The sequence below is a fragment of the Electrophorus electricus genome, chromosome 8 (assembly GCF_013358815.1).
Source record: "Electrophorus electricus isolate fEleEle1 chromosome 8, fEleEle1.pri, whole genome shotgun sequence".
In the NCBI taxonomy this organism is placed as follows: domain Eukaryota; kingdom Metazoa; phylum Chordata; class Actinopteri; order Gymnotiformes; family Gymnotidae; genus Electrophorus; species Electrophorus electricus.
In genome coordinates, this window is record NC_049542.1 from 413,461 (window position 1) to 430,726 (window position 17,266).

At 52.2% G+C, this 17,266-nt stretch overlaps 2 protein-coding genes across 5 annotated transcripts; both read left to right on the forward strand.

Moving 5' to 3' along the window:
• Positions 1 to 1,337: 1,337 nt before the first annotated feature.
• LOC113567738 lies at positions 1,338 to 11,178 on the forward strand. Of its 3 annotated transcripts, none has more exons than XM_035528989.1 (23): positions 1,338 to 1,427; positions 1,605 to 1,676; positions 1,762 to 1,885; positions 1,962 to 2,061; positions 2,432 to 2,554; positions 2,717 to 2,833; positions 3,036 to 3,196; positions 3,331 to 3,477; positions 3,567 to 3,669; positions 3,781 to 3,921; positions 4,240 to 4,425; positions 4,595 to 4,854; positions 4,939 to 5,715; positions 5,801 to 5,927; positions 6,028 to 6,135; positions 6,399 to 7,910; positions 8,074 to 8,196; positions 8,270 to 8,398; positions 8,530 to 8,722; positions 8,890 to 9,014; positions 9,120 to 9,310; positions 9,454 to 9,587; positions 9,706 to 11,178. In XM_035528989.1, the coding sequence occupies exons 1-23, from the start codon at positions 1,412 to 1,414 to the stop codon at positions 9,936 to 9,938; spliced, it is 5,202 nt and encodes a 1,733-aa protein (XP_035384882.1). In that variant the 5' UTR covers positions 1,338 to 1,411; the 3' UTR covers positions 9,939 to 11,178. The 3 variants fall into 3 exon arrangements, with proteins under 3 accessions (XP_035384882.1, XP_035384883.1, XP_026851635.2); XM_035528990.1 differs by having other exon boundaries at positions 5,819 to 5,927; XM_026995834.2 differs by lacking the exons at positions 1,338 to 1,427; positions 1,605 to 1,676; positions 1,762 to 1,885; ... (5 more) ...; positions 3,567 to 3,669; positions 3,781 to 3,921 and adding an exon at positions 4,075 to 4,118.
• A 219-nt stretch (positions 11,179 to 11,397) lies between these two features.
• Positions 11,398 to 15,544, forward strand: rpf2 (ribosome production factor 2 homolog). 2 transcript variants are annotated; one of them, XM_026995837.2, is made up of 10 exons: positions 11,398 to 11,506; positions 11,692 to 11,824; positions 12,330 to 12,367; positions 12,468 to 12,507; positions 12,606 to 12,687; positions 12,843 to 12,919; positions 13,076 to 13,175; positions 13,470 to 13,572; positions 14,235 to 14,379; positions 14,772 to 15,544. In XM_026995837.2, the coding sequence occupies exons 1-10, from the start codon at positions 11,484 to 11,486 to the stop codon at positions 14,946 to 14,948; spliced, it is 918 nt and encodes a 305-aa protein (XP_026851638.1). In that variant the 5' UTR covers positions 11,398 to 11,483; the 3' UTR covers positions 14,949 to 15,544. The 2 variants fall into 2 exon arrangements, with proteins under 2 accessions (XP_026851638.1, XP_035384941.1); XM_035529048.1 differs by having other exon boundaries at positions 11,501 to 11,593.
• Positions 15,545 to 17,266: the final 1,722 nt, after the last annotated feature.

Below are 17,266 nucleotides of genomic sequence, written 5' to 3' on the forward strand. Positions count from 1 at the left end.
GTGTTTAAAGTGCATAAAGAGTGAAAATAATTTAGAAGTGACTGCCATTTGTCTAGGAACATGTCACAGTTTTCTGAGGATTGAATCTCTTCCACTTTGAGCAGAGACAAAATCCTGCATACGTAAGCGTGTTGCACTCAGTCCAGTCTTCTGAAACCCAGCGAAGATCTCTGGGGCTGTTCTCAGTGGATGTTGTCTTAAAGGCGGATAGAAGCTATGCAGCCCCGGGCTGAAGAGAGGATGACGTGGGGAATCGTCACGTATGTCGGAGATATCTGGAGCTGGTTCAGACAGCTGGGCATTGAGGAAATGAACTCTGCAGTGAGTTCCAGTCAGGAGCAGGTTGTAGTTGTATGTGATAAAAGGAGTCACAACTGACTGATCGAGAACTCAGACTCTAAGTATTCATATCCACGGCAGGGGTTGCGGGTGAGGGGTGGGGGTACGAGCTTCTTCCCTCAACAGTCCAGTAGCGCAAACACCTCTCACTGCAAACACCTCTCAGTAGTCATTGCTTATATATGCAGTGGATCTCAAAAACACTGTTTTCTTGCCTTTCAGTCAACTACAGCTTTATTTCTCTAACTGCGGTTGTAAGGGAAGACCAGGCCAGCCCAATGACGCCACCTTCTCCATCAGCCCACGGTCTCCATCCCACCTGCTGTCGGATCTGTGGGCGTGGTCGCGTCTCCTGCAGTTTCGGGCTGTGGGAGAGACCTGTGGGAGAGACCTGTGGGAGGAGGTGCTGCTGTTGGCACTGGGAGTGTGAGAGGATCAGTCTGGATGGGACTGACAGGGTCGACTTGAACACAGCTGGAGTGTGTGTGTGTGAGAAAGAGAGAGTGTGTGTGAGAGCGTGTGTGTGTGTGTGTGTGTGTGTGTGTGTGTGTGTGTGTGTGTGTGTGTGAGAGAGAGAGAGAGAGAGAGAGAGTGTGTGTGTGAGAGAGAGAGAGAGAGAGAGAGAGAGAGAAAGAGAGTGTGTCTAAAAGGTCATGGTTCCTAACTTTCCTGTTCTTCATCTCAAATGCTTTTAAGATGATGTCACTGGAATCATACTCCGGGCAGGAAGTGAACGTGGCTCGCGTGTCAGGTTTGTCCAGCGTGCCCGGAATGTGAAGTGCAGAAGGTCAAGCCCACGTGCTTCCACGTGCACCCTCCCCAGTGCCACGAACTCTGTAGAACTGGTCAGTGCTACTGGACCGAAAACTTTAAAACGAATCTCCTACAGTGTTGCTGTCATGGCAACAGCGGGGCGGGGGCGTTTTCCACTTGGTCTCCCCGCCCATCGGTTCTGGAAGTTATAAATGAGTTCAGCGTCCACCGGGCGCGCGCGAGTCGCGGCATCTCCCGCGTGGCGTTGTCCCGCGCAGGCAGGCGTTTGTGAGAAACGGCACGGAAGACCAGCACGGAAATGAGCGACCCGACAGGTATGCCGGTACACGAGCGTGTTCCGCGGCGGTTTGTTCGTTCATTTGTTCCAGTTTGTGTCTCGAATCGCGTGATACCGACTTGTTTCCTGAGCGCGTGCTTGTTTCTAACGATATACCGCTGCAGCCCAACACGAGCCCAACACAAGTTCAAATTCATCCCCGTTATTTCCGCAGGTCCGTGGTCTCCCGCTACCCCGGCGCTGCCCCCGGATCGCGTGCTGAACTCGGGAGCCGTGATCTTTCCCGGTAAAGAGGCTTTTTACCCCCGCGTTGTGTCGGTGAAGTCATTTTAACGGCGGCGTGTGTTTGTGTTTGTGTGGTGCGCCGACAGGTGCCTTCGACCAGCATGGATGTCCGCTGCTCGTGTTCCCGGTGGAGACTCAGGCCAAACTCGCTCGCGAGCTCACCGAGGAAGACCTGTCCGACTTCATCCTCTACGTCCTGCGCCTGCACAGGTACGCGTGCGCTTGTGTTCGTTCGTTTGTTTCTCGCGATTTGGGACAAAGCCATAGACAAATAAATGCTTTGCAGCAAACCCCGGGAGGAGTGTCTGGTGTCGGCGGTTGCTGACCTGAGGGAGGCCTCGCTGGACGTGGTCAAGCGCGTGACTGGAACCCTTTTGCTGCTGGAGGTACGCGAGTGTGTCACACGTCTCCTGGATGAGTCACATGGTTGATCTGATCTAACGAAGGCTCTCCCTGGAGGCCCACGCGGCTGCACACTTCAGTTCACCAGCTCGGCAAGCTCTTAAGTGTGTGTGTGTGTGTGTGTGTGTGTGTGTGTGTGTGTGTGTGTGTGTGTGTGTACACTTTCCATGCTCTCTCAGACGGACTGGTGTCCAGTTCTCTGGCTGCAGGGCCTCTGACGTCCTAGTTGCTGCTTCAATGGGCATAATTAACAGTCGTTCTGTAATTGTGGGGTTTGACTTGTGGGTGTTTGAGTCACTGTGAGTGTTGATTTGTGGGGGGAGTGTTGACTGAGTGAGTGTTTGATTGTTGTAGCGACATGGGCGGGTTGTGCACTCGCTGTACGTGGTCCTGCCCAGACACAGGGGTGTGTCCAAGCACCTGCACAGACTGCTGCTGTCAGAATCCTCCAGAGCCCCTAGCTCTGCCCCCTTTAAGGTGCGACTGTTTTTGATTGGCCTGGCTCCTCCCTTTCCCAGGTTTAAATACACACACCTGTGTAATGGCTGTAATTGTCTTCTGTTGTTTATACTATTATTATTATTATTATTATTGTCGTTATGATAAACCGTGTGAAATGTTTCCTTTCTGTGGACACAGTGCGTTTTCCTCAGAGATGTATTTGAACTCTCCAACTACATGGACCGCAGTCAGCTGTTGGCTAGCCTGGGCGGGTATCTGACCTACTGCCACCAGAGCTGGGTCAGCTTCGTTAAGGTCAGTCGCCGTAACTTGATCGATTGGTTGGTTGATTGGACACACTGGTCAGAGGACAGGTGTTGATGGGGACGCACGGCAGTTTTGGTGGATTCAAGAATCTGTTCATCAAAACAGGGTACCATCAGCAGACTGTAATGTGTACATGGCCTGTCTCACACACACGCATGCTCTCCCCTCCCTCTCGCGCTCCCTGGTGTAGGAGATAGGTGGCTTCGTGCAGGCGTTTGTGGCAGTGGTACGACGATTGCCTGCATACATCTCCGCCATACAGGAGCTTTCCACCCTCCCGGTCCCTGAGGAGGTGGAGCCTCTCACCCTCTTCTGCTCCGCCCACCAGGCCCGCCTCCAGAAGCTGCGCAGGTAACGCCTAGCCCACTGTCCTTGGGGCGGGGGGGTCTTGGTCTGTCATTGCACAACTCCTCTTTCTGAGGACTCTCTGGAACTACAATTGAAGCCAACAGTCACTGTGTGTGCGTGTGTGTGCGTGTGTGTAGGGACCTGGGTCTGGATGACCTATTGAGGCAGTGTGAACAAATTTTAGAAAAGTTCCGTTGCCCTGAGCGTGACCCGTGTTACCAGGCAATGGTGGGCACCCACTTCTTCACACGCACCGCCCTGGACATGCTTCAGAACTACGACAGGTACGCGCCTACCTGCCCGGGTGGAGGTGGGCTACGTCTCTGAACTGGGTGGAGGGGGCAGGTCTGACCTAAAGTCCTCTCTCCTCTAGGATCACGGCCGCCGTGGAGAAAGTGGCGTTGCTGTGGCAACAGGCCTTCTCTAAAGCCCGCCTCCAGCTGCAGGTCCTCAGACTTCAAAGAGAAGCACAACAGGTCTCAGCCAGACAATAAAACGACCACGGGTTCACTCGCTCACCCCAGCTCTAGCTGTGTACTCACCCCTGTGGGGGGGTGTGTGTGTGTGTGTGTGTGTGTGTGTGTCAGATTCTGGCTCAGATGGAGTGTGTGTGGCAGGGGGCGCTGCAGTCCTACAGGTCTGAGATCAGATCTGAGGCCGCGCAGAACAGCAGCAGGGCTGGAGCACTGTGGCTGCGCTTTGAGGCGTCTGTTTTTACGCATGCTATGGTAATACACACACGTGCTCGTGCGCTATGCTAATGCCCAAACACACCACACTATTGTCCACACACACGCGCACACCATGTTGACGCCCCCACAGGCATACGGTCTGTACTGATGTTCACACACTGTGCCATTGTCCACACACACATTTTAGAAGAGGTCGTGACCTCAGCAGAAAGGAACAATGTTGAATCTTAGATGTGATTATTATTATTATTATTATTAAAAAGGGGGGATGTTTGCATTTATTTGTTTTATGTTTCTTATATTTCAGTGTCTGAAGTGTCTTTCACTCTAAGGGCGTCTGCGTGTGTTTAACAGGCTCTGGTGCGTCGTGCAGAGGATGTGATCCACACTACAACGGAGGTTGTTCCTATGGGGAGTGGGTGGGGCCAGGAGGCGTGGCTTGCTGAGCTAGAGCAGGAGACAGACAGGTTCCGCATGGCTGTGGAGCTACTGTACGAGAGGCTGAGGGCTGTGTGTCGCTTCCATTGCGGCTATGAGAAGGTAAAGTGTGTGTGTGTGTGTGTGTCTGTGTCTCCGCACCCGCGTTCTGTCTGGCCCTTGTCTGCGTCAGGACTTCCGTGTTGTGCTGTTTGACACCACTGTTTTCACCCAGTGTGGGCTTTGCAGTAGTGTGTGTGTGTGTGTGTGTGTGTGTGTGTCTGTCTGACAGGTTCAGCACTGGTACAGCCGGGCCATCTGCGAGAGATCCTTGCAGGACCTTCTGTGGAGCAGGTGCAGGAACCCCGACGTCCCGCCTCTTGCGTGTGTGAAGGGCGGGACCTCTGCTGACTCCGCCTGGAGACCCGCCCTGGAGTCCTTCCTCAGGCACCACCCCTGCCCACAGCTGGAGGAGCTGGCGCAGCTGGCACAGCTGGAACGGGCCCTAGGGGAGCTGCCCAATCAGGGCGCGGCTGCACAGCTGACCAACAGGTGGCGCCTCTTTCCTCTACTTAGCAGAGGTCACGTGACCCCGTTATTTCCTACCTGTTAACAGACGTGTATGTGGATATGCAGGTGCATGACTTTAAGGACGGTGATGACCTCGCCTGATTCCGCGACCCTTCATGACCTCCAGCTTGCCCTACAGTGGCAGTACGAGCAGCTGAAAGGAAATCGGGGAGCCATGACGACGACCTCTGACCTTACGCTTGTGAGGGACGGCTGCGCTGAGAGTGGGGGTGCTGGCGTCCTCCCGAGAGAGTCAGGGTCCGGCCCATGTCCGTCGGCCAGATGGGACACTGTCCCCACCGTGGGAAAACCGCCATCCCTCATCTCCTTCGACTCTGGCTTTGGCGGCATAGGAAGCAGTGGCCTTGAGACAGGAAGTGGGAAGGAGGTCCCTGAGGGATTACCCAGAGTGCCATTCAGCAAGGGAGGGGCACTGAGGTCTCCGCAGACGGAGGTGAACGTTCCGGGCATTCCGAGCGTGCGGGACGGGCCGGAGCCAGACTCTCTGGGGGCCGGGATCCGCATTGTCCCCAGGGTGACGGCGGACTGTCTGAACCTGGAGATCCGGGTGACCCGCTCAGCCACGCTGCCCCAGAACCCCTGGCTCGGCCTCCCCCTGGACGAGCTGGAGAGCTCCTACACTGTCACCATCTCCCCCAGACAGCAGGGGGTGCAGCACAGCCCCCGCCACGCCAGCTGCAGCCTGGAGGAGGCAGAGCTAAGCCCCATCCGGAATATTCTCTCCAGCACAATAACGGACAGCGCGGGTGGAACTGAGACCACGCCCACTCTCCTGTGGGACACCTATGACCTGCATGACCTTAAACATGACTCTTCTGTCAGGTGTGTGTGTGTGTGTGTGTGTGTGTGTGTGCGCACTATCCATCCAGCCTGATAGATGGTTTGTGGTTTAATTCATGTTATGAAGGTGTGTGCGCGTGCGCAGGTCGCTGTGCTCCGTGTCGGACCTCTCTCTGTGTGATTGGGTGCTGAAGGAGGAGGCAGAGCTTCAAGCTGTGGAGGAGGTCCTCCAGCGTACAGCTGGAATCCTGCAGGTGAGACGTGTCCTCTAACTGGTTGTGTCTTGGACTGGTTCTTCTGGTCTTTCACCATGGTAATACTGAATGCCATCATGGTAACGTTGTCGTTTCTCAGGAGGAGGAGGACGCCCTCGTCCAGGAAGAGGCTCTGTCCGTACTGCTGACACCCGAGCCCATCGACGGGAAGTGGTCCACGTGGAGACGCCATGCCCGGCTTGCTCCGGTGAGGGACGTGCAGCGCTGTAAACATGGCGCACGAGCAGGAGACGTGCTCCACTGGACATGCATAAACGTTTACAGCCCACCATTAAAACTGGACTTTATACTTTGGTCAGGTTGTTTTTGTTTTTCTTGGATTCAGTTCAGTTTTTCTGTGTAGACCAGTAATGTTTACACTGACAGGGGGAAGGAAGGGGTGTGGGTGTGGGTGTGTGTGACTCTCTGCTGCCCGTGTGTGTGTACAGAGTTCTGCTGTTTCTTTTCCAGATGTCATCCAGTGGTTTGGCAGAAGCAGGTGTGATTGGTTTGGAGGATGACCTCACTTCTCACCTCCAACTCTCCCATTACCATGACGACCTCTCATCTCAGGGCTGTCCAGAAGACGCTGGAGGTGTCTGTGCTCCGTCTCCTGGCCCTGCGCGGAGTCCAGGCAGGGGGGACCTGCTCCAGGAACTGAAGAACCTGCAGTCTCTCGACAAGCGGATCATGGAGGAGAACCAGAAGCTCCATGCTCTCCATGGCTGTGGAGCTCAGAGCTGCACTGAAGACCGGAGAAGGTTCCTGGACGTTCTGGAGCATGAGAAGAAGGAGGTGGAGGGTGGGAGGAAGACGCGGCTGCGCAGGGGTCGAAAGGTCATCAAGTGCTCCATCATGGAGAGCACCTCGGCGCTCGGCGTCAGGGAGGAGGACGAGGGTTCTGTTTCTGATGAAGCTCTGCTGACGAGCTGCAGACGCCAGCCGCCAGACACCAAACACGAAGACCAGCATGTAACCCCAGAGGAACTGACCAATCACAAGCCTTCTAATTCAGCCACAGATGAAGCTGCCCACTGCAAACTTGGGTCAGAGGTGCTGGTCACGACTGCGGAGTCCACCAATAACGGCAAGAACCTCAGACAGGACACGTACCAAGGGTCTCTGTCCTCTACCGTCCTGTCTGAATTGGACATCTCAGCAGCTGAGTCTGACGCATCCAATCTTCAGAAGAGAGACATGTCCGATTCCATCAGCGTAGCGTCGGATCCGTCTGATCTCTCAGACGTGCGAGTTTCTGTCGAAGAGCCGGAGAAGTGCCCGGGTCTGCATGACTGCGGCCTGGAGATGGAAACCGTGGGGACAACTAATCACGCTCAGTGTGAGGGCAGTGGAGCTGACCCGCGAGTGGAGGAGGGGCGAATGGTGCAGGAGGCTGGTCAAGAGAGGGCATTTGACCCTGGGGGCTCAGGACCCTTGCCCCGCCCCCCTGGGTCAAGGAGGCCGTGGCTGGGTGATCAGGCGAACTCTGTTTCTAACCGAGACCTACAGGAAAGCAACGCTCACGTTCCTGCTGCACTAGGAGGCCCGCCGGTGCCCTCTGCTGGCCCGAAGCCAAAAGCACGCACAAACCCTCCACCTAGAAAATCGCAGTCACTCCCAGCAACACTGGGACACAACAACAACAACAACAACAACAACAACAATGATGACCCTCACTGTAGGACTGTGTGTCAGCCTGAGCACAACGTCACATCGACAGAGGAGTTTATAATCGGATCGGATTATGAACACGGAGATCAGATAGACGCTGCCTCTGATGGAGAGATCGAGGGTCTTATTGTTGGGGCGGAGCCTGCGAGATGCGAGGGAATGACGTTGGAGGTGGAGTCTGGCTCACGTGGCGTCTCTGAGCTCAGCAGAGACCGTGCGGAGCACCAGGCTGCTGCTCCTGTTGGTTACGATGTCTCGACGAGATCCAGCCGCAGGTCCCCGGATATTCTGCCTCGCGTCTGTGTGCCAGAGGTGTGGGTCTCGCGCCCTCCTAGAGGGCAGTTCTTCTCCAACACACCATTACGGGTTCTTTCGGGGCTGGGAAAACAGATGGAGGGAGGGAGTTTGTTTCTCAATTAAATTAATAATGTATTTTAGTATTTCATCACTAAAGTACTTGTGTGCGCGTGTGTAGCTGAGTGACCTCCTGACCCCCGTGGTCATGGATACAGGCTCTGTCCTGGTGAAGGCAGGCTTTGCTGATCAGGAACTTCCCAGCATCGTTTTCCCAGCAGCCATCGGCCGGCCCAAATATGAGGTAAAGTTCCTGACGGGCTGGGTTGGGGTTAGCTGGCCTGTGGTGTTTAGCCTGCGCTGCTGTCTGCGTGCAGGAGGTGATGCATGGCAGTGCCGAGCGAGACGTGTATGTGGGACACGAGACGCGGCATATGAGGGGTGTCCTGACCCTGCACTACCCCGTGAGAAATGGCCTCGTCACCAACTGGGACCACATGGAGCTGGTGGGTGGTGACTGAGGGGCTATGTTGAGCCCTACAGGTACAACACTAATGGCCCCTGCACTGCAGGTCCTCTCTAATTGTTCAGGCTGTGTGTGTGTGTGTGTGTGTTGGGGGGGGGGGGGGGGATGCAGATCTGGCAGCATGCGTTCCAACAGCTGTGCGTGGACCCTGTCGACCACCCTGTGCTGCTGACTGAAGGCGTCATGGTCCCACTGAGGAACCGGCAGCGCATGGCGCAGCTGATGTTTGAATCCTTTAACGTCCCGCTCACCTATGTGGCCCTGCAGCCTGTGTTGGCACTGTACGCAGCCGGGCGCACCACAGGTTAGTGTACGCCCACACACACACATGCGCCTCCCTTCAAATTGGCTTTATGATTAAGTTTCTGAGGAGGCAGTGGGTATTCAATTTAGATTTAGAGAGATTAGCAGAATTTAATTACACTAAAAGTAGGATTAATTATGATTAGTGCACTGCCCCCCCACCCCTAGGTGTGGTGTTTGACTCTGGCGATGGGCTGAGTCACAGTGTCCCTGTGTTTGAGGGGTACTGTCTGCCCCATGCTGTACAGCGCCTCCCTCTGGCTGGAGCAGATGTTACACTGCAGCTCAAACAGGTAGAGACACACGCGCACGCCAGCCCTGAGGAACAACAGACTGCATGTTGCAGTGTGATGGTGCTTTGTTGAGTTTGGTTCAAACTGTGTGTGTGTGTGTGTCAGCTGCTGCTGGAGCAGGGTGTGTGTATGCGCACGTCTGCTGAGCTGGAGATCGTTCGGGACATTAAGGAGAAATGCTGCCATGTGCCTCTAGATTATGAGGCGGAGCTTAGCAGAATGGGCGGGGCTGGAACGCAGATGCATTACACACTGCCTGACGGACATGTCGTATCCCTGACGACGGAGAGGTTCAGGTAACTGGTCTGTGTGTGGTTTTCCTGAGTGGAAACTGCTCCCCAGGAGGGGGAGAGAGGGAGAGGGAGAGATCACCAGGAGAAGACCTGGGTCCTTGCTAACCTGAGACTCATCACTTTCAGTCTCTCTCTGTTTGTTTTAGGGCTCCTGAGATCCTGTTCAAACCGGAGTTGATTGGCCGTGATCATTACGGGATGCATGAGTGCATTTTCAAATCCATCCTGCAGTCCGACATTGACCTGAGGAAGAGCTTTCTGGGAAACGTAGTTCTCTGTGGTACGTGAGCAGTTTTCCCAGATTCTGAAATGTCTCCGTAATTGCCGGCATGTCCTGCCTCTGCAGGAGTTCAGGACACTGGCGTAATGTCGTCTCCATGCATCTGTGTCTGTTGAAGGAGGCAACACTCTCCTGGCTGGCCTGTGTGAGCGTCTGCAGCTGGAGCTCCACCGCCTGGCCCCTGCAAAAGGCAGCGGGACCGTGCGGGTCCTAAGTCCTCCAGAGCGGGACTTTTCTGTGTGGAAAGGCGGGGCTGTGCTATCCTCCCTCCCAGCTTTCTCCTCTGCCTGGATCAGCCGCGAGGAGTACGAAGAATTCGGACCACAGATTGTCTTCAGGAAGTGTTTCTGACCTGGGGACCTGTGACGGGTCTGTGGGTCTGCGTCTGGACCTGTCAGGTCTGGAGCCCACTGTGCTAAGACTTCTGCTTATGTTTTTAGCTCAGTATCTTCATAATATATATTTTTAGCCAAATATTTGCACTGAGGAACCATTTTGAGAGTAAGTGGAGGCGCTCCACAGGTCCACAGTGTGTTGGTGTGTGTGACCTCCCACGTGTAGAGGTCATGTGGGTCATGAAGGTTTGTTGGAAGCCTACCTCAACACAAACCTCAGAAATGGTGCCAAAGATTGTATGTTTCTTAAATTTTAATGATGAACTTGGGTCGTTTAAAGGTTAAATATGGGACTGTGTGAAGTTTAACCCTGTACGTGTTGATGTGTTCGTGCTGATGTGGGGCTTTGCAGACACCTTCCTCACGTGAGGCTAAATATGGCGATTATCCTTTCTGCTCATTTGTTTGTTTACTGTTTTCTTCTGCCCCCCCCCCATTGAAGGGGGGATTGGGGTAGTGAACAGGCATATCTGTACCCCGTGTCACTGACCCAAGTCTCGCAATCTGCCCTCTGCAGACTTTCAGAGGCTGCACCGAGGGGCGTCTCCTCACCTGCGCGCCCTCATCACTTAAATTCTTTGCTGCTCTTTGATTAATGCACGTGTGGATTACATTTATTTTGCCCCACTAGTGTCTGTGCACACATTTGTTTTAATGGTGCGTGATGTGACCTTTGCTGTGTGAGACTGATTTTAAGGTATTCGGTATAACTAAATCCTTGTAGTTTGTGTTGTGTGAAACTGGTGAAACTTCTTGCACTGTTTTTCATGATGGGTGCGCCGGAGGTCTGCCAGGATGTAGTTTGATGAGCCTGTGGGGGTGCAGCTACGCTGCGTCCGTCCGCTCGTATAACCATATATCTGCTCGTATCTGCACGTTTGTCCCAAACATCTTGCCATCTTCTGTTGTGACCTTTTTAATGTAATAAATATTTTAACTTTCATTCTAAAAATGTCCGGTTCCTTTCGTTGAGTTTTTGTTTCACTAGTGGAAACTTTCCACAGCTGCCCCTGAAGGCAAGAGAAGTCACACACTGGCGTTTTGTAGCCAAAATTAAGACGACGGGTAACATGCATCCCCATTACAGCGCATACTTTAATTCAGTCATCATGATTTAAACGTCCAGAACACACACCACCACCCCCGTGTCTGACTGTGTATCTACGTTCTTCTGTATCTAGGTGTCTTCTCTGGGAACAGACGCAACTCCCAAACTGGTTAATTAATAAAAAGATTTACTTTGAAAATGTCTCGCATGTTCTACAGTTTCTGTTCGCGTTATGTTGGAATTTGCCTTTCTAAATTAACGTTTGTATAAACAAACATCTCACTCGGACGCAATGTTTTGTTTTTGTTTTGTTTTTGTTTTTTGTTTTTTTTCATTAAATACAGCTGGAGCGACTTTTATTTTGAAAGGCGTGGTCATGTTGAAGTAGCTTCACAGCCCTGCCAGTTTCCCACGTGTCGGCGCAGAGCGAGGCGGACGCGTGAGCTGCTCAAAATGGCGCGGATGGACGGTGTCGTGTAAGTAACGTTAAACGACGGCGTCGTGATGATAAACAGTGTCGTGTGGGTAACGTTAACCGGCGTCGTGATGATAAACGGTGTCATGTGGGTAACCTTAACCGGGGCCGTGATGATAAACGGTATCATGTGGATAACGTTAACACACTTCCTTTACTTCACATGTGGGACATTTGTCTTATTAGGAAACCGAAGACGAAGAGGTCCAAGCGGTTTCTGCAGAACAGGGAGGCGAAGCTTGTGGAAAACGCGAAGACCGCTATGATCCTCAAAGGAGGCAACACGAGCGAAACGGTCACTCACGCGCTTAAGGATGTAGTAAGTGGGTCGGGTACCGGGGGGTGTTTGTAGGTCTGGGTCAGTACGTGTGTGTGTGTGGGTGGGGTGGGTCAGTACCTGCGTGTGGGTGGGTGGTCTGGGTCAGTACCTGCGTGCGTGTGTGTGTGTGTGTGTGGTCTGGGTCAGTACCTGCGTGTGTGTGTGTGTGGGTGGGTGGTCTGGGTCAGTACCTGCGTGCGTGTGTGTGTGTGTGTGTGTGTGTGTGTGTGTGTGTGTGTGTGTGTGTGTGTGTGTGGTCTGGGTCAGTACCTGCGTGTGGGTGGGTGGTCTGGGTCAGTACCTGCGTGTGTGTGTGTGTGTGTGTGTGGGTCTGGGTCAGTACCTGTGTGTGTGTGGGGGGTGGTCTGGGTCAGTACCTGTGTGTGGGTAGGTGGGTGGGGGTGGTCTGGGTCAGTACCTGTGTGTGTGTGTGGGGTCTGGGTCAGTACCTGTGTGTATCGGTATGCTGTCATGCCTCATGTCTGTTCTAAACTTTCTTTTTCAGTATGCATTAAAGAAACCAAATGCTGTTCTGTATAAGAAGTAAGTGTCTCCTAATGTAAAGGTGACCCAGCCAGTTCTGGCCTGTAGTGTCTGTTTTTTTGAGTTATTCTGCTTAATTCAGAACTAAATGTTACTCCAGGAAGAACATCATGAGGCCGTTTGAGGACCCCACGTCTTTGGTGAGTGTGAACGATCTCACGATGGGTTCACAATGTGACTAGAGCTGGAGATGCCAGCATTTAATTGGAGGTGTGTGTAACTACCATCTGCATTTCAGGAATTTTTCTCCAAGAAATCGGACTGCTCCCTGTTTTTATTTGGTTCTCACAACAAGAAAAGACCCAACAACCTCATATTTGGTAAGAGTCTCGCACCCTCTAGTGGCCATGTTCTTTTCTGCACCACCCAAGTTTGAAGTTTTCAGTGTCTTCTGTGAGTCCTCTGCCCTGAGGATCCGTTTCTCATCTGTGGTTATAATCGTGTGTGTGTGTGTGTGTGTGTGTGTGTGTGTCAGGTCGTATGTTTGACTCCCATGTGCTGGATATGTTTGAGCTGGGCGTGGACAGGTTCTCATCTCTAAAGGACATCAAGGTGAGGACAGCGTTGGGTGTGTGTATGTGTGTACGCGTGAGGCAGGTAGGTGTATGTTGTGTGCTCCTGAATGTTGTGTGATGACGTTGGGGAGTGCTTGAATGCTGCGGTGTCCGTCCCAAGAACTGTGTGCTGATACGGACATGTTCTGTCCAGAGTACCAAGTGTGCAGAAGGGACCAAGCCCATGCTGCTGTTTGCAGGAGAGCTCTTCCACACAGACACAGAATACACACGCCTCCGTAGCGTCCTGACAGGTGAAACCCCCGGTCTCATGACGCGACACACGCACAGCAGTCTGAACACATCAATCTCAGGAGCGGTGTTTGCTCAAACGCGTCCTCTGTTTACTTGTGACTTAATGGCTTCATTAGGCTCAGTGGGGTTACCAGTGTGGTCACTGAGGGCTTACTGCTGTGTTTATTAGTGTGGTCACTCTGTGGTTACTCTACATGCAGAGTGTGGGTCAAAGATGTTTCTAAAATCTTTTATTTGGATTCTTTTGTTCTATTGTAAAGCCTTAGAGTCTGATAGATCTCTCTCTCTCTCAGATTTTTTCCGGGGGCCCACGGTGTCTGCGGTGCGTCTGGCGGGACTTGAGCACGTCCTCCATTTCACCGCCCAGGATGGCAAGATCTACATGCGCAGTTACAGGTGTGTGTGTATGAACCCTGCAGTGCTACGCCCGTCTGCGCAGTTACAGGTGTGTGGATGCTGCAAGACTCTAGAACTGGGGTTAGAAGATCTACAGTTTGTGTGTGAGAGAGAGCGCAGGTCTGGTTGCCAGTTTGTTTTTTGGACTGCACCGGTTGCTCATGTGACCTGGTGTCCCCAACTCTGCTGGGACCAGCATGTGTCCCCCCCCCCCCCCACCCCCGGAGGGTTGACGGTTGGGGGGGGGGGGGGGACATGCTGGTCCCAGCAGAGTTGGGGACACCAGGTCACCTGAGCAACCGTGGGGGGGGGGTGATGGAGGTGTTGTTTCTGCTCCCTGCATGAGTGTGTGGAATCTGGGCACGACACACGGAGAGTAGAAGGGTGTAATTCTGCCTGGAGACACACGGCCTTTACCAAGTCAGGCTGTCTCTCTCTCTCTCTCTCTCTCTCTCTCTCCCCTCCAGGGTGACTGACACACAGGGCAATTATGTGGTCTCTTGTGTTGAACACGCTGTTAAAAGGTGCCATATTTGTGTTAATGATCTGGATTAACGTGTCGTCCCTGCCCATCACAAGTGTGTGAAATATGTTCGTGGAGTGTGTGGTGGGGACCGAGACACAGGTGTATACAGGTGCTGTAAGGGGCGTCTTGTGTCCAGAGTCAAACTGAAGAAGTCTGGGTGTCGCACCCCTCGGGTGGAGCTGGAGGAGATCGGCCCCGCATTTGACTTCGTCCTGAGGAGAACTCACCTAGCCTCAGATGACCTATACAAGACGGCACACAGACAGCCCAGAGGCCTGAAGGTAGCGCCCGCCCCTCCCTGACGCACACGCACTTGCACAGGTCGATTTTGTTTGGATTACAGTGTGAACTTGTTTTCATGAAGCTGAAGGTGTTCTCTGTAAATGTACGTTAAGTACCGTTGATGTTGCAACTGATAGTCTTCAGACACACTGCAACACGCTCTGTTGCTCTTATCTAGATGAACAGGTTATCAGCCACACACACACACACACACACACACACACACACACACACACACACACAACTTATCAGTAGTGAGACTTGAAAGCACTGGATCCACACTGTCATGTGACGGTGGAGACCCAGTTACACTCCTGACAGAAGTGATGCTCACAGACGCACGTTGACGGTGTCGGTGAATGACACTCCATTGTGTTTGACACCCTCGCAGGCCAAGAAGAAGAAAAACATCTCCCATGATACCTTTGGCACGAAGTACGGGCGCTTGCACATGCAGAAACAGAACCTGGACAAGCTGCAGACGAGGAAGATGAAGGGCTTGAGGAAAAGGAAAGGGGGAGTTAAGTCTGGACAAACCCCTCCCAAGAAAGCCAGAACGGGGCTCTAACGGACAGAACCTGGCTGTTCCTAGTCACTCTGATTGTCACGACACATGGAGGGAGGACTTGGTTCTGAGTGGGGTAATTGTGGGAGGACTTGGTTCTGCGTGGGGTGATTTGGTTTGGGCTAGACTCTGATTAATCTCAGGTTACACTTGGACTGTTCCAACGGGCTGGTCTAAATTTGTGTGCTTGCTCTGTTTGTCCAGCGGTCCATGCTGTTCTGCATTCCTGGACACGTTGTGTTAAAGACTCCATACAGTCATTTGTTTGTTTCAGCTACAGAGAGGTGACCAGCGCCCAGCTGGAAACTGACTGGGTTCTAGAACCAGGGAATCTAGTACTCACATGGGGTTCTAGAACCAGGGAATCTAGTACTCACATGAGGTTCTAGAACCAGGGAATCTAGTACTCACATGGGGTTCTAGAACCAGGGATTAATATATTCTAAAACCAAGTCCAGATGACATGATTTGCTCCGTTGTCTGACTGCTCCAGACCACAGGCATCATGTGGCTGTGGCTACGCAAGAAAATGCTCAAATTTGTAGTATTTGTCACATTTTGTAAACATTTTCAAACTATAATAAACCCCATTTCCTGGTTTTTTGCCTTTTAGATAAGGTGAAACATTCCTCTATCTTTATTAAGATCTCTATAAAATAGTAAATTTTAAGAGCAGTGAAATACATTGATTACCTTGTCTGATTTACTTTCTTGATGGAGGTCATTAACACTCAATAATACTCACCAAAAGGTCAATGATACTCCCCAAGAGGTCATTAATACTCCCCAGCAGGTCTTTACTGGAAATATACTGGATAAGAGTAATCAACACCACATTCAACAGGCACATTCACAGAACAAGTGCATGCTGTAGATACATTGATCTACGGTTGAGCTACCATACTATTAAAACCAGCGGCCTGATGTGTCGCTCCCCTCATGCTCTAACCTGTTGGTACGTAAACTCCACAAGACCTCTGAAACATTGGCAGTGGGGCCTGTTAGTTGTGAGGTGGGTCTCCATGGATCCGACTTGTTTTTCCAGCGCATCCCGTAGGCGCTTGATCAGATTGAGATCTGGAGAATTTGGAGGCCAAATCAGCACCTTGAACTCGGTCATGTTCCTCAAACCATTCCTGACCAGTTTCTGCTGATGCGGTGCGTTGTCCCACTGAAGGAGGCCACTGTTATTAGGGAATAACTTTCATGATGAAGGTGTGAACTTGGTCTGCAGTGATGTTTAGGTAGGTGTTGTATGTCACCGTAACATGAAGGCAAGGACCCAGGGTTTGCCAGCAGAATGTTAGCCAGAGCACCTCGCTGCCTCTGCCGGCTTGCCTTCTTCCCATAATGCACCCTGGTAAGAGACACACTCTGTCCACATGATGTAAAAGAAACCATGATTTATTGGACTAGTCTCTCTTCTACTGCTTCATGGTCCAGTTCTGATGTGCACATGCACATTGTGGACACTTTCATCAGTGGGCTGGTCAGCATGGGCACTCTGACATGGGCAGTCTTACCTGACTGACCGCCCTCAATCGGTCTGCCTGAATGACGAATCGTCCCATCTTAAGTGGTGTTCCACAAGGGTCAGTGCTTAGCTACCTGCTCTTTTCCCTCTGCATGCTAACACTCACTGCCATAATCTGCAAGCACGATCTTAAACCACTCCCTTAATCTGGAGTTGTTCATGCTTCCTCAAATGTAAAACATTTAGGAGTTATCTTTGATTCTGAACTTTCAGAATTGCACACGTAATGTAGTCAGAATTGCTTTTTTCCAACTCCATAATATCGCCACACTGAATATTATCCCTTAAAGATATTACCTCTTAAAGATAGGAGGAAACCCTGGACATTCCTCAGTTGGCCTTCACCAGACATGACCCTGGACACTGACACTATTGGCATCTCACACTTCAGAATTAGAAATTGTCATCATAATCCCCCCACTTGCTGTGACTATTATTCTTAGTCCCTAGTGTTTATTTTTTGTTCACTTCATTCATGCTGTGCAGTGTTGACCAGAGGAGGACGGTCCACCCTTTTTGAGTTGCTTCCTCTTGAGGTTTCTTCCTCTCAGCTATGTAAATAAATTTTGCTTTGCTTTGCTGTGTCTGTGTAGCAGCAGCAGGCTGCGATGCTCTGTGTCCTGACACCGCTCCATTACAGACAACCGTTACTGTGCTACAGCAGATCTGCGGGACTGGACGCGCTAGTCTTCATGGCCCACGCCCATCAGTGAGCCCCGGGCATCCCTGTCCCTGGTCCTTCCTTGGACCACTGTTGGGAGGTACCATCTACTACGTACAGGGGACA

Excerpts from the sequence above, each read along its gene's own strand:
- LOC113567738 (XM_035528989.1), top strand. Across the intron at positions 5,928-6,027 it reads GTACAGCTGGAATCCTGCAG|GAGGAGGAGGACGCCCTCGT; the intron begins GTGAGACGTGTC and ends GTCGTTTCTCAG. Across the intron at positions 8,723-8,889 it reads CGCAGCCGGGCGCACCACAG|GTGTGGTGTTTGACTCTGGC; the intron begins GTTAGTGTACGC and ends CCCCACCCCTAG.
- rpf2 (XM_035529048.1), top strand. The coding sequence starts at position 11,535 with ATGATAAACAGTGTCGTGTGGGTAACGTTAACCGGCGTCGTGATGATA. Across the intron at positions 12,688-12,842 it reads ACCCAACAACCTCATATTTG|GTCGTATGTTTGACTCCCAT; the intron begins GTAAGAGTCTCG and ends TGTGTGTGTCAG. Across the intron at positions 14,380-14,771 it reads GACAGCCCAGAGGCCTGAAG|GCCAAGAAGAAGAAAAACAT; the intron begins GTAGCGCCCGCC and ends ACACCCTCGCAG.